The sequence below is a fragment of the Bidens hawaiensis genome, unplaced genomic scaffold (assembly GCF_021521415.1).
Source record: "Bidens hawaiensis isolate Kalapana, Puna unplaced genomic scaffold, B.hawaiensis_p1.1 tig00000416_1, whole genome shotgun sequence".
Classification (NCBI taxonomy): Eukaryota; Viridiplantae; Streptophyta; class Magnoliopsida; order Asterales; family Asteraceae; genus Bidens; species Bidens hawaiensis.
The window spans coordinates 4,514,539-4,527,563 of NW_027491029.1; the positions used below are offsets into that span (position 1 = coordinate 4,514,539).

Genomic DNA, 13,025 nt, shown 5'->3' on the forward strand with positions numbered 1-13,025 from the left:
GGTTACGATGACAATGGTGGAGGCGATGGCGTGGTGGCGGTGGTAACGCTAGTGGTAAGGTGGTGGTGGTGGCGACGACGGTGGTGGTGACGATGGTGGTGGTGGCGTCGGAGATGGTGGCAGAGGTGGTGGTGGATCGGCGAAGGTGGCGGCAGGTGGTGGTAGCTATGGTAGTGGTGGTTGTTGATGTTGTTAGGTGGTGATGTTGTTAAGAAAGTATGGTGAATGAGGATGGAATGAAAAAAAAAAGGGGGTGAAAAGGAATGGTTTTGATGGAATGAGATTCCATGTGTAATGGATGATTCCATTCCATTAAGCAACCAAACACCATATTTTTCATTCCCAGACAATGAATCATTCTATTCCCTCTATGATTACTGCATGCCAAACGCTATCTAGCTCTTTTTTTTTTATACTTTCCCGTTTTCTTTTTTTTTTTCTTTTTTGTTTTGAATACGCCCCCCTTTGAAAAAAAATTCCTGAACCCTTGTTCCCCGGGGCAAAATAATATCAAACCTCGAGTGAGCAGTGAAGTGCAAAGAATGAAGGAGAAAGTAAAGTGTTTGGTTTTGGTCGGCGCCGGAGCTATTTTAGGCTCCGTGGGTGCCACCGTGGCGCTGCTTCTTCTTCTTCGTCAAACTCGTACTTCTTCTTCTTCTAGGTATTATTATTAATCTACTTCTACTACCAAACATAAGTTACTTATTAGGTTTTCATTTTTTCTGCAGAGGAGCACCCAGTAATGCCAATGGTACGTTTCCAGATTCATTCTTATGATATCGGTCCTTTTCCACATTAATTAACTGCGTAAGCTTATTGTTAATTAGGTTTTCAGTTCATTGTGTTATGTTGTAAATATTTGAGAAGTCACTCCATCTTCTTCTTCTTTGAATATTTATATCTTTTTATACCACAAGTAACAGTGCTAAATGAGAAGAGTAGCTAGCTATGTTTGATTGTTTTAATTCTTCTTCTTTCTCTTTCTAAGTCTAATTATCAGCAATTAGGGTTTCTCTGTTGTCTTACATTTTGAAGAATTGATATCCCAAAACTTCTTAAGTGCATATGACTCCGCCAACATTGATTGGTGTCGCTCTGCTCTAATAGTCTAATTATTTCATAGGTAAGGCAGTTTTATACGCTCCAGCTGCAGAAGACAGTAGTTCTTTAAAAGAAAAAATGCATGACGTGGACCCCGCAGACCTTTTAAAAGACGATATAGTCTCTGAACAGCTCACCAGGTACTTTTGTCTTTCCAATTGATCATCCAAGTTTGACAAAGAACTTGAAGTGGATATGAGGACTGGTATTTAACAAAGTGTAATTTTTGTATTTTACATTCTTTTTGGCGTCAGGAATATTCAGTTCTTTGGTTTTGATGGCCAACAAAAAGTGACCAAATCTTATGTTGTAGTCATTGGCCTTGGAGGGGTTGGGAGTCATGCTGCATCAATGCTTTTGAGATCAGGAGTTGGCAGGCTCCTTCTTGTCGACTTTGACCAGGTATCTTTGATTCTTGTCTTTTAAAAATTTAGGATAATGGTCTCTCAGGTTAGAAATTAGATGTTCTGTTGTGACGTATCGATAGATGTGTACATGCAAATGGAATAATTTGACCTCTGAAGTGTTTTAAGTTATGGATTTACTCTGTGCATCCATAATGCATCAACCGCCACTTCATTGTTATCGTTTGGATGCTTTTTTATATATCAACTAGCTTTAGGACCCGTGTAGTACATGGGATGATCCAAATAATTAAAATATAAATAAATCCGAACACTTTGGAAAAAACATATTATAATTACATGAGCCTTACGACAATAGCTACTAGTAATTGTCCCTTTTCTTTGAACGACCAACAAACATAGAATGCCTAGGTACTCCGTACAGGGTGACCCAATGGCAAAAGGCCACCGCAGTCTGGCCCAACCCAGCCGTACGGAGCCCATAAGTGCCTCCAAGTTATCTCCAGTTCCGGGGAAAACCCACCCACACGAAGGCCCACTGGTGGTAAAACCCGGACGCCCTCAGGATCAAGCTTGAGATCACAAAGATCTCAGTATTCCTTCATTGAGCCGCCCATGTCCCCTAAAGTGTTGTAAGTGGGGTTTGAACTGGGTCTCCATTGAGAAACTTATGTTTCCTACCACTACACCACATTGGAAAAGACACTGGTAATTGTCCTAAACCTTTATTGTCTAGCAGTGCTCAAAAAACCAGAGGTGAAAGATAATAACATAATATTATCTATTTTTTAAAAGAGACCTGATAAGTACTGAATTAGGAAATATAGAAATGATAAATCAAATAAACTATATTGAATTAAAGAAGATGATCTCACGGATCTACAATTGGATAACTATCCACCGAAGTGGTCCAGGGCTACGCCCTACTCATGCTAATGCAATGAGCCCTAACAAACTATGTAATATCTCTCCTCCCTCTCTAATTAATGATTGATCCTTATTAATAGAAATAGAACTTACGCTTACCCCCTCCCACAATTACAAAAGGCTATTAAGTAACAAACTCGAATAAGATCTCTATCAATACTCCCCCCATAACACAAGACTTGTCCTCAAGGCTTGATAAAAGACCCCACAGTTGGAAGAGTAAAACCATCCGTGTGGGAATTGTCCATATGCTCCAACTGAAAATGCATCCCCTCGAGTCCATCTAATTCATCATCCCCGAGCAACAAGTCAACAACACACGAAGTTTACCCTCTGGGCACCTATGAGCTGGACTATAAAGTTGTCCACACTTGTAGCAGAGTCCTTTCTTCCTGCATTCCTCCCACTCAGTGCGAGATAAGGAACGAACACCCCGATCACGGCAGCCTAGATGCCCATTAGTAGGTCCATAATGCCCAACAGGTTTGGACACCGTATTGCCCAATGAACGATGTCCAATCCCGGAATCCTACGATGGCAGCCCTGCATGTGGAGAGTACCGAAAACGAGACAGCAACGTGCCGGAATCCAACGGCCGAGGCATCAACTCGACATCCTTAGCCAAAGACATCGCATCAATACAAGAAGATGGGCGATGTAAACGAACCCTCGGTTTGACATCATCCTTCAATTCAGCGATAAAATACCCTATAGTTTAGGACTCCGGTAAGTGAGGAACCAAGGACAACAAATACTCGAAATCATCTATGTAATCAAAGATGGAATTCGATTGCTGAATAGTAGCTAAGTGTTCATAAGGATTCTGAATTGCGAGACCACTGAAGCGTTGTAACAATTCAGATTGAAATTTGATCTAGGTCAAAGAAGGGCGAACCTGGAGGATGATCTTAAACCGGTGTTGGGCAACACCGACCATACTTAATTGAGCAAGATGCAACCGAGAAGCATCGGAAGTGTGGTTGAGATCGAAAAACAAGTTAGCCTTCTGGATCCATTCTTGAGGATCAAAACCAAAGAACTCAGGTAGCTTCACCTTCTTAACAGCCCTCGGTAAACCAAACGTTGCACTAGTATCGGAGTCGGAATTAAACTGTTGTTGCGATGTAACACCCCCCCCCCCCCCCCGGTTTCCGGAAAGACCAGATTCAGCCGACGGAGAATCGATTGGTCGTTTATCCTGTTGCTTCATCCAAGCGAGGACGGTTTTCTGAAATTCGCTTGATTCCGACCGAGCCACGGCCAAAGACGCCTTAATCTCAACAACATCCTGTTGTAATTGCGTGATCTGTTGGTCATGAGTATCAAGACGAGAGGTTTGATTCACCATAATCGAACCTTAAATTGAAGGAACAAATATATGGAGGAATTTGTAGTAGAAACTGTAATTAGAAACAGATTTAGATCCGATAAGCAATACTGAAATCTAATTGGAACTGAGATCTGAATGGGAGCACAGATCTGGAAATTGAAAATGAAATGAGAGCAGAGGTGAGGCAGGTCGGACCAATGATAAATACTGAATTAGGAAATATAGAAATGATAAATCAAATGTGTGAACTATATTGAATTGAAGAAGATGATCTCACGGATCTACAATTGGATAACTATCCACCGAAGTGGTCCAGGGCTACGCCCTACTCATGCTAATGCAATGAGCCCTAACAAACTATGTAATATCTCTCATGCCTCTCTAATTAACTATTGATCCTTATTTATAGAAATAGAACTTACACTTACCCCCTCCCACAATTACAAAAGACTATTAAGTAACAAACTCGAATAAGATCTCTATCAAGACCTCTCACAATTTGTAGCATAATGATCTTTTCCATCTTGATCCACAATGCAAATTTTTGGTTAGCAACAAAAATAAAACCTTGAACATACACAAAGATAACCATAACAAAATGCCATATTTATGAGTTTAACCATTGTTCTTGCTATAAGTATAAGTAATTTTAAGTTTTTAACTCACCATAATTCCCTCAAACTCCAGCCTTTGTCCAATTCTTCACATGCAACAAAATCCTCAACAATTTCATCGTTTACCAATCCCATCCGCCCTATTAAATATAAAACATAAAAACATCAATAACTACATAATAAAAACATTAACATTTCATTTTGATACAATAATAAGTTGTTTGATTGTGACTGGAGTTTTTATACGTCCCGCATATCTGGTTGTTTGCAAGTAAAACAAACTGGAGTTGCCTACTCCAGACTACTTATTTCAAAAATAAGTAGAGGATAACTGGATAAGCACTTTCAATAAGCAATAACAAACAACCCGAAGAAAAAACACTACTTGATTAATGTCACATTCACATATACGTTTCCAACAATAATTTACAAAAGAAAAAGTGTGTACCTTAAGATGAAAAAGACAAGGTGCACTAGTAGAGTTAATCAAAGCTGAAAATTTTCTAGCATGTTAAAATTTCTTGAAATTTGAAAGTGATCATGTTTTACATAATAATCCAAATAAGATAATATCATTTAAGGATTTACATGTAAAATGACCCCTAAATCACCACCTATTTCTTATCTTAAAAAACACGATTAAGGACATCAAAAACACTATACACATACACGACTCTTGACCAATTTAAGCCGTTTGACCCCATTTGATTGTTCTCACTTGTAGTAATTTTTAAGTAGTTTATCATTTTGACCCGTTATCAATAAAACACAGCACAAGCTGAAACAGTTGAAATTCGAAATATAAAGTGGAGAGGTTATCAAACTTATGTCACCTGCTAATGGAAGTGATAAAAAAACAAATATGGGGCACATGAAACAGAATTTGTATTTGCATGGGTATAGTGATGCTAATTATACACTAAAAAAACAAGCACAGTGAATACTTGGTAATAGAAGTTGGAAAAAGGACATTAAGATTTGAAAATCAAGAACAATCATTTAGCAGTAGTAATTTCATCACGCTAAGAAAAAAAGCAAATAAACGAAAACAAATCTAAAAATAAAATATATGGAGATACAGCAGCACCTAATTGTGCCATACTGCCATTATTAGATCACCTCAAACCCAGACACGTAGCAACAAAAGTAATTACCTGACCACGAGATATCACAATCCAGAAAAACTAACCTCATCTTCCTCAAGCTCCTCATCAGTGGCATCGGGCGATTCCATTCTCATCTTTGTCGGAATCAACAGTCCGTGCAACAGCTTCAAGTTCTTCCTCGTCCTTTTCTCCTGATGACGAACCAAATCAGAATATGAAAACCACCATGACCATTGGATAATCTGCCTAATGCAATGTGTTTGATATAATTCAAGGACTGGAACAGAGAATCTGATGGAAATGGCTGTTTGTTAAGGTCGGGTAAAGATCTTTAACTTATTCAATTCCTGAATTTCCAGTGATTAGAGAACGAAAACCGACACCTGAGTTTTTGCGACCGGTGAATCACCATCATCGGATGATATTCCATCGTGGTTACCCGTGTTTCTTGACCCCATTACAGAGAAATTGATTTTGAGTATGAATGTGGAAGAAATAGGGTTTACTCATTATTGGGTTTGGGTCATAAGATGTCGGTCAAAAATCCGTGTGTTTTGGTTATATGGGTTAATGGGCAATGGGAGGGAAAAATAGTCTCACAATTAATCACAGCTTGCCAAGTGTCTTCAGTTATTTTACTTTATTAGAAGAGTAGGATAGGATATTGTATGATTTATATAAAAAGGTGCATCAAGTACAATGCACTAACATCTTTTAAAAGCTCTAACACATCATTTGTTGTATGCTCATGTATTTATTCGCCAATAATAACTAAACTTTACTTTGTATATGGTCAGGTTTCATTATCATCTTTAAATCGGCACGCGGTTGCTACAAGAACAGATGTTGGCACCCCGAAAGCAATATGCCTTAAGAATCACTTCTCATTAATTTATCCAGAGTGTCACATAGATGCAAAGGTTCTGTTATATGATGATTCATCAGAAGAAGAAATTCTCTCGGGTGATCCTGATTTTGTTTTGGATTGTATTGATAACATTGATACAAAGGTACCTTTCCCAGTAAATATTTTACCTCCAACTGCATTTTTTCTTTTGTGAAATTATTGATTTTTCAATAATATTATTTTTGTTTAATTCGTATGACAGGTGGCTCTTCTTGCTGCATGTGTACGTAGGGGTTTAAAAGTTTTATCTGCTACAGGAGCTGGTGCAAGAGCGGACCCCACAAGAATACGTGTAGCTGATTTGAGAGAATCCACTAATGACCCTCTATCTAGATCAGTAATGCTTCTGTCTAGGCCTGTAAAAGAATCGAACGAACATGAACGGAGCATGTTGTGTTCGTTCATTTAACTTTAACCAAACAAACAATCAAATACAAACTATTAAAAGAGCGGGGTTTCTTGTTCGTATTCGTTCGTTAAGAAAATGAACATGTTAGTGTTCTTTTATGCTTGTGCGTGAACAGTATAAAAGGATGGTTCACGAATGTAAACGAACAAACATAAGTGAGCATAGATGAACGAACATAACTGAGCTGAACTAGTTAAAAAGTAACGTGAGAATTGAAAAACATTGTGTTTGGGCCTAAATTAAAACTGAACTAAGTTGTAATGAGCCAAAAAATTTTAAATGAATATATTAATGAATGTAAACTAACAAGCTTAAACAAAAGCAAACTAATGGACACAAACGAACGAGCATAAACGGATTTAAGTGAACAAATGTAAACGGACGTGCACGAACATAAACAAACAAACGAGATATGTGTTCATGTTTGTTCGTTTAACTAAATGACAAAAATGTTTTGTTCATATACAAAATATTTTGTTCATGTTCGATCGTCTATTAAATAAATGAATTTCTGCCGAACGATTCACTGAACATTCAGTTTGTTTACTTCTGTTTTCTATATCCACGTTTTATTGCTTATTGAGTAACGGGTTGATTTTGGCTATAGTATGCCTTTAATGGGATTATGGGTCAAAGGGTAAAATTGAAAAAAAACCGGTTAAAGTGGAAACATGTTGAACGGGTCTTACAGATCAAAAGTCACCCAAAAAATGCATTAACAAAATGCATAAACTCTCTTAAGTCATTTTATATCAAAAACTATATATTTTTGATAGTGACAATAGAATTTTATCATCATACTTGAAAGTTAAAATATTTGTAAAACTCAATAAAAGAAAAAACTAAAAGTGTTTGTGGGTCGGCTCACTGTTTTGACCCATTCCAAATTACACATTTGCCATCCTGCCCCTTTGCCACCTCTACATCTGACATTTTCATTTGACATGTTAAATTGGCAAACATCATCCTTTCTCATATTAACCGTTAGGGATGTAAATGAACTGAGCGAACACGAACAAAGCATTTTTCATATTTGTTCATTTAACTTTAACTAAACAAATGATTGAACACGAATAATTAATGAGCGTGGTTTTTTTGTTTAGTTGTTTGTGTTTGTTATAACCGAACAACATAGATGAATGAACCTAACAGAAGGAAAACACACATTAAAAGTAAACATGAACATAAATGCAAGGCCTAAAAATTTATTAAAACTAGACAAAGTTATAATGGACGTATTTTAAACTAGAGAAAATTGTAATGAGCCCAAAAAATTTAGATGAATATGTTAACAAACTTGAAAAAAAAATAAAAACTAATGAACATAAATGAATGAAGATAAACGGACATAAATGCAGGAACGAAACGTGTGTTCATGCTCGTTCGTTTAACTAAATGGACAAAATATTGTTCGTGCTCGTTCGTTTATTAAATAAATGAGCATAAACGAGCTTCCCGCTGAACGATTCACAGACCCTTCACTGAACGTTTGGCTCATTTAAAAGCCTATTAACCGTCAATCCTGATGTGAATCAGTATGGCCTTTTGATATATAAGTTACTTTGCAGGTTAGACAACGTTTAAGGAGAGATCATAAAATCGAAGGTGGCATTCCTGTAGTTTTCTCTTTGGAAAAACCAAAGGCAAAACTGCTACCCTTTAAGGGACCTAATGGTGGAGATGAAGAGAATCCTTCAGATTATCAAGTAAGGATGCTTACTAATTGCTATCTATCCAGTTGTATTTTATAGGTGTCAATTCCGACCCATATACTATTAAATGGTTCAATCAGGTTTATGTTTAATTTCTAACACATCAAACTATAAAATAAAAAAGATTAGCTTGAAGAAAAAACAGACTGACCAAGTCAAAAGCTGCCTAAAATGTATATATAGTATGTTAAACTTCCTAAAGCCTAAACTGTATGATTCAAAAACTTAGATTATCATTAAAATGTTTGGTTATAATTGTCAGGTAGTGCCTGGATTTAGAGTTCGTATAATTCCTGTTCTGGGAACCATACCTGCTATTTTTGGGCAAATCATGGCATCATACGTTGTGACACAGCTGGCAGAATTTCAAGTCCACATGGAGCCCATTGTGAACTTTGATACGGATCATTACAGTGTCCTACATCAGCGCCTTATTGAGCATGAGGAGTTGATGTATGACACATCTATAAACGTTCAGGTACTTGGCTTTAGTCCTTATTTTTGACAGTATTTTCTTTTCAATCATCTTTTTCTTGATCTTACATTAATTAATTTTTTAAATATTATGTTTATAACTTCAAAACTTTTGAATGTGTCAATTTAGAATCCGTGTTTATGTTTTTTTCTTGTCATATATCGATATCGACTGATTTTATAACCCGGAGAATTGTAACAAATCGTTATTAGTAGTTTCCTTGTCAGTAGATTAGCATTAGTTCTATTATCGTTAGCTTGGTTTTAAAATGCACAAGACACACATCTAGTATGCAAGGCGTTCATTATAAAAAATACTAAAAAGTTATTTATAGTTGGTATCTTATTTTAACTTGTTAACATTTAAATACTAAAATATAAGATATTATCATCACTTGAGGTAAATTTGTTTGTTGGGCAATTTAATTTGTTCAAATACTCAATTGATGGTTCTTACACAGAATAATATTACACTTGAATACCTTTTAGATATAATACTATATAACTAGCCTAATACCCTCAAAACAAATATCTTGTTAACAAACAAAGATTTTATAGAGCAACATATTCACCCCTTCTAGGTTCTTACAAAATAGTAATTGTTCTTTCATGTTATTTAGATGTATACGGGTCTCATCACAACCGAATTATTTACCTATTGTTTTTTTGTCATTGTGTTTTTCTTTTTGGATCTCTAAGGTGGATGTTGAAGAAGTGATGTATGTTGCTAAAGAATTGTGGCATTGTCGAAGCGCAAGAGACCAAGATGCAAAAGAAGTCGGGCGTGGAATGTGGCGATCTGTTAACGAGTTGATGCTTGTGAGGTATGTATGGCATATAGTTTTTAAAATGAAGCTTAGAAAATTTTGGGTAGACAACATAGTAAACAATAAAAAAAGATTATGGTGTTTATATTAAGACATGAATAAACTTGGGGTGTTTATTATTCAGTTCGAAACCAATTAAACTGAAAACTGAACTGAACCAAAACTAACTAAAGCCGAACCAATTTACAAATTCAGTTTTTGGTTCGGTTTTAAATCAAAACTGAATTGGTTTTACAAAATCTGAATTCGGTTCAAGCTGAATAAACGGAATAAGAAATAATGATTATTTAAATTTTTGTCATGTACCTCAATCCAATTACAATTTCAGCCCAACCCGATTCAGTAATAACTAATGGTTAAAAACTTGGTTTAAAAAAGCGTTAGGCGAGGCGAGGCGTTTTGGTTCAAAAAGCCGAAGCGCGAAGCGAGAGCTTCATGTATGTGAGGCGCTCAATTTAAAAATTCCTAAAAATTAATTATACATGACATATTCTACTTGAAGTTGCAAAAACACTTAAATTCTTAGTGAAAAAGTATAGTAAAAAGTAATAATGAAGAAAAATACCTCTTGAGTCATAATCATATGTGTAATAATTAGGTGAGTTTAAACCGATTTAAAAGATGAAAGTAATAACTGAGGAGAAGATAAACTTGAAACGTCTAGAAGGTTGACATTTGGAGAAGATAAACTTTGAATATGAAAATTAAAGAGTGGTTTGAATTAAAGATAGAGTGATAACTATATATAATACGGTTGGGTAATGTTTTATGGATGAGCCCTAACGTTAATATTTTCGGCAAATGGGCCCAAACAGTTACATTTTTAATCTAATTTAGACTGCATCACATGAGGCGCTGCCTCGAACGCCTCGCACCTCACCTGCTAATGCGCCGCCTCAGGGCACCTCATGTATTTTATCGCCTTACGTAAAATAAGGCTTTTTCAAAAACGCCTCGAGCGCCTCACGCTTCAGGCGCGCCTTTTTAAACCAAGGTTAAAAAAGAGTATAAACAGATACAAATAATTAAAGAATATAAGAAAAAGTTATTAGATTGAAACCGAAACTGAACCAAATTCGAATTAGGTCTTCCAGTTAGGTTTGAACCTTGCTGAATTTGGTTCGGTTTTTTGTTTCGACTGAATACAATTTTGCACCGAATTATCCAGAAACTGAACCAATGAGCACCCATAGAATTAACTAATTTATGAAAGAAATACTTGAAATAAACGAACTAATCTTTTAATTAGGGGACTAACGTAAGGTCATTAACCGTAAGAATCAATTATCTTTCCCGAGAGGAGATAGTCTACTGCAATTATGACCGGGGAGAAATAATAAAGGCCCATTTTGGGGATTGTTTTGGACATTATTGTTACTAAAAAATAATGATATTGATTCGGGTTCATCGCCGTGCTTGTGGTGCGCGCATATAATGTGTGTGTGTGAACCCTCGGGTAGGCAAAAGTGAAATTGCACTAATTTTGACGTTATTGTACTAATCTCGTGAAAATAACGTTAAAAGTGGCGGAAGGTTAATCGGGCATCATGTGGTGGCGTTGATAGCCGAAAGACAAGGGTGCATGCACCAATCGGCCGGTGTCCTAATGGTTGAGTGTTATGTGCCTTATGTCCAAGGTTTGATGCAAAACTACTATTGAGCTGAGGGTCTCACCGGAAGCAGCCTATTTATTCTTACGGGGTAGAGGTAAGGCTGTCTACATCTTACCCTCTCCAGACCCTACCTAGCTTTGCTATTGGTGGTATATACTGAGTACGAGAATGATAATGATTATTAATTCGGGTTCATAAGATTACCTTACCATCTTTCTATTGGGGGTATTTTGGACATTTCACAACACAAATAGTCAAAACACTTTTCATGGAATATTAGACTTCTCGCTGCTCTAAATCCATTAATCCTTGAGAGACTATCTACATACAATTCCTTTAGTTATCTACAATTCCTCAAACTGAATGTATATAGTAAATTAGACACAAACATAAGTGTCAAACTTAGAACATGTTTGCCTGTTTTGTCCATTTTGAATTGGGTTCAAAAATAAGATACACAGTTTTCCTAGTGAAATAAACTATTGTAAGCCTTGAAGATTCTCCGGTTTTCGGTTGTTTTTTGCCTGTAATCATGTACTTTTTCTCCTGGCAGATGGGACCGATCAAAGCCAGCATCTGCATGGAATCTGATTCTTCTGAAATTCACCGAGGTATTTATCACTTTTTACTCTTTTCTATTAGACCCGTTGGGATTAAACATAGCCCGAGGAGTGAAAAGATAATTATTTTAGTTAAAAATGAAACGTGTCAAATGGGTCTGATGGTTAAATTGGTCGGGCATGTTTAACGCGTTCGCCAGTGGTGCACTTTTTTGTGCATACACTCTTAAATTACTTTATTCAGATATTTAGATTATTAATGTGATTATATTTTTTTTATAATCGTATTTATTTAACACATTAATTAGTTAGCTATAAACAATTTTGACAAAAAAACTGCTAGTGGCTTACAAAATTTCTAGCATAAAAGTATATTTGGGTTGGGCTACAGTTAGTAATCATCGATTACATCAAAACTGCATGATTAGATAATCTTTTCACCGGCAACTTTTAGTGATTTTTATTTCATTTTCTTGTCATTGAACCCAATGTAGGCTGATGAACACGAGTCTACCACGCTTGAATATATAAAAGAAAATGAACCTGAGTTTTACGAAAGGGTAACATCCACACTGAAGCGAGCGGAATTAGACTTCAGTCCATAGAGGAGTTGCATTTATCGAGTTAGCACAGCCAGCATTTTGTTTTGGTCGTTTCTTTTTGGAGCTTTTGAGTTGCCGTTGTTTAAATCCGTTTTATGAGAAACGTCAAGTTAAACTCGAATGTGATTTGACAGCTGAACGAGCCCTTTTTAGTATGTAAGTTCTAAGTAGAATTCATAACAGAGGTTTATTTCTATTGACAATAACTGGCTTGTTGGTTTTCTTATAGTGTGTCGTGATAAATATGTTTTCTTTGTTTTGTTCCTAACCGTGCACCAAAATATAGGCCTACATACTTATAATTTTCTCAATAGAGTTAATGGCCATTTTCGTCCCTGTGGTTTGCTATTTTCGCCACTTCAGTCCAAAATTTGTATTTTTGTCAATTTAGTCCTCATAGTTTTAAATATTAGCCAATTACGTCCTATCCGTCTAACGGCATCCAGCTATGCCGTTAGTTTAAGGGTATTTTTGTCTT

General features: G+C 36.2%; 1 protein-coding gene across 1 annotated transcript; it reads left to right on the forward strand.

Annotated features, from left to right (window-relative positions):
• Positions 1 to 539: 539 nt before the first annotated feature.
• Positions 540 to 12,625, forward strand: LOC143624790 (uncharacterized). The gene is made up of 11 exons (XM_077095326.1): positions 540 to 661; positions 729 to 751; positions 1,124 to 1,241; positions 1,356 to 1,503; positions 6,241 to 6,453; positions 6,553 to 6,687; positions 8,328 to 8,465; positions 8,734 to 8,949; positions 9,645 to 9,769; positions 11,939 to 11,996; positions 12,440 to 12,625. The coding sequence occupies exons 1-11, from the start codon at positions 543 to 545 to the stop codon at positions 12,548 to 12,550; spliced, it is 1,404 nt and encodes a 467-aa protein (XP_076951441.1). The 5' UTR covers positions 540 to 542; the 3' UTR covers positions 12,551 to 12,625.
• Positions 12,626 to 13,025: the final 400 nt, after the last annotated feature.